The 1,731-nt window shown below is 44.8% G+C and overlaps 1 protein-coding gene across 1 annotated transcript in view; it reads right to left on the bottom strand.

Annotated features, from left to right (window-relative positions):
* Positions 1–305: 305 nt before the first annotated feature.
* Positions 306–1,731, bottom strand: part of LOC105512386 (L-threonine 3-dehydrogenase, mitochondrial) — a 9,040-nt gene continuing 7,614 nt past the window's right edge. Inside the window, exons 7-8 of the mRNA XM_011942821.1 lie at positions 1,096–1,365; positions 306–510 (exon numbers count right to left, since the gene is read on the bottom strand). Coding sequence (XP_011798211.1) covers positions 371–510; positions 1,096–1,365 — 410 coding nt within the window. The 3' untranslated portion in view covers positions 306–370. The remainder of the gene's footprint in view (positions 511–1,095; positions 1,366–1,731) is intronic.

The raw sequence follows: 1,731 nt of genomic DNA, 5'->3' as shown, positions 1-1,731 counted from the left end.
AATCAAGTCTTAGGAGGAATATTTAAATTGAATTTAATTAAATACAAATGTCATACACTCCCTTCGTCCCAGAAGTGGTCACTTCATCCTAATTAAGGAAATGGAAACTAATGATGACTTAAGTCTTATTCTGTGGAATGTGTTTAGCCAAGTTCAGGCAAACACCAAAAACTGAGAAGTCCCCCCACCATATACCTACAACATTCCGAAAATGCTTAAATGTTAAACTCCATTCTTTGTCTAGCAGTTCAATATGAGCTGCCAAAATTTAGTCCAATTAGTCAGTTCCAAATAATGTAGGCTCCTTGGAGTCGTGACAGTTCTCCTTTGACAGTGGACCAGGACACAGGAGCTCCTCTTTCAGATTCTTTCAGTTGGCTTGGGCAACTCTGGTTTCAGAACCATGGAAGTTCAACATGGTAGTCACCAACTCTGGAAGATCAAAATCGTGTTTCCACCCCCAGTCCTTCCGAGCATTGCTGTCATCAAATTTCATTGGCCAACTATCCGCTAGGAAAAGATACGCAAGAGTAGCTTAAGTTATTCAGGTTGTGGATTTGCAAACCATTTTATATAAAGGTCTACAGTACAAAGTATAAAACAGGAAATTCCTTCGAGTAAAGCAGAACCGCTGTTATGCACAGTCACCCTCTTAGGGCCGAAGACTATTAACCCATCTTTTGTCAGGCACTGTGAATTTTCACACATTATTAAAATCTCACACAACTTCATAAGAAGTTTCATACTCAAAGAGGTGCTTCCACCCACAAATTGGCAAAGTTACAGTATTTGAAAACCTGGGGCTGTTTTCATACTACCTCTTTTTGCTTCTATTTTTCCTTGCTTTATATTTAAACTGTAAACAAGATGAAAGGCTAACAAGTTGTTTGTTTGGAATGGAATGATTTCACCCACGTTAGAAATCATTCCCCCAAATCAAAGCTTCTGCTGGCTTGGGCTCAACAATTTCTTTGGGCTAGGCTCCTTCTCCAAAAGGTGTCTGGACCGTTGGGAAAGATCTATGCTCTCCTTATCCTCCCAAGGTTTACGTCCTCCGCGGACTCACAGTAAAGGCCTTTGCCAGTGGGTACGAACCTATGGCCTGCCGAACGGTATCCACGTTGTATGTGATCTGGAATTCCGGCACGTGCTTGAGGACCTCCTGGGCCAGCTCCTCGGGTGTGAAGCTCATGGCGCTGACATTGTAGGTCCTCATGGACAGGGACTCGGCCGGGGCCTCCATGACCTCCAGGGTGGCCCTGAGGCAGTCGTCAATGTACATCATCGGCAGCCTTGTGCGGGCTTCCAGGTTGCACTCGAATTTGCCATGCTTTGCCGCATCATGAAAAAGCCGGACTGCGTAGTCTGAAAGGGAATCCCGTGTGTGGATTATAACAAAACAATGAACGAGCCTCTTGGATCGAGGCAGCAGTTCTCAAATGTTCTAGCCTCAGAGCCTTTTTATAACGGATTCTTAAAAATTAAGAACTCCAGTCAAGCTCAGTGACTCACGCCTGTAGTCCCAGCACTTTGGGAGGCCGAGGAAGGTAGATTGTCTGAGATCAGGAGTTCAAGACCAGCCTGTCCAACACAATGAAACCCCATCTCTACTAAAAATACAAAAATTAGGCAGGTGTGATGGCGCACATGTGTAATCCCTGCTACTTGGGAGACTGAGGCATGAGAATCACTCGAACCCAGGAGACAGGAGAGTTCAGTGAGCCGAGATGG

Source organism: Colobus angolensis, unplaced genomic scaffold (genome assembly GCF_000951035.1).
Source record: "Colobus angolensis palliatus isolate OR3802 unplaced genomic scaffold, Cang.pa_1.0 Scaffold210, whole genome shotgun sequence".
Classification (NCBI taxonomy): Eukaryota; Metazoa; Chordata; class Mammalia; order Primates; family Cercopithecidae; genus Colobus; species Colobus angolensis.
Note: the sequence above shows the minus strand (reverse complement) of the source record. Positions and strands in the feature narration are given on the sequence as shown.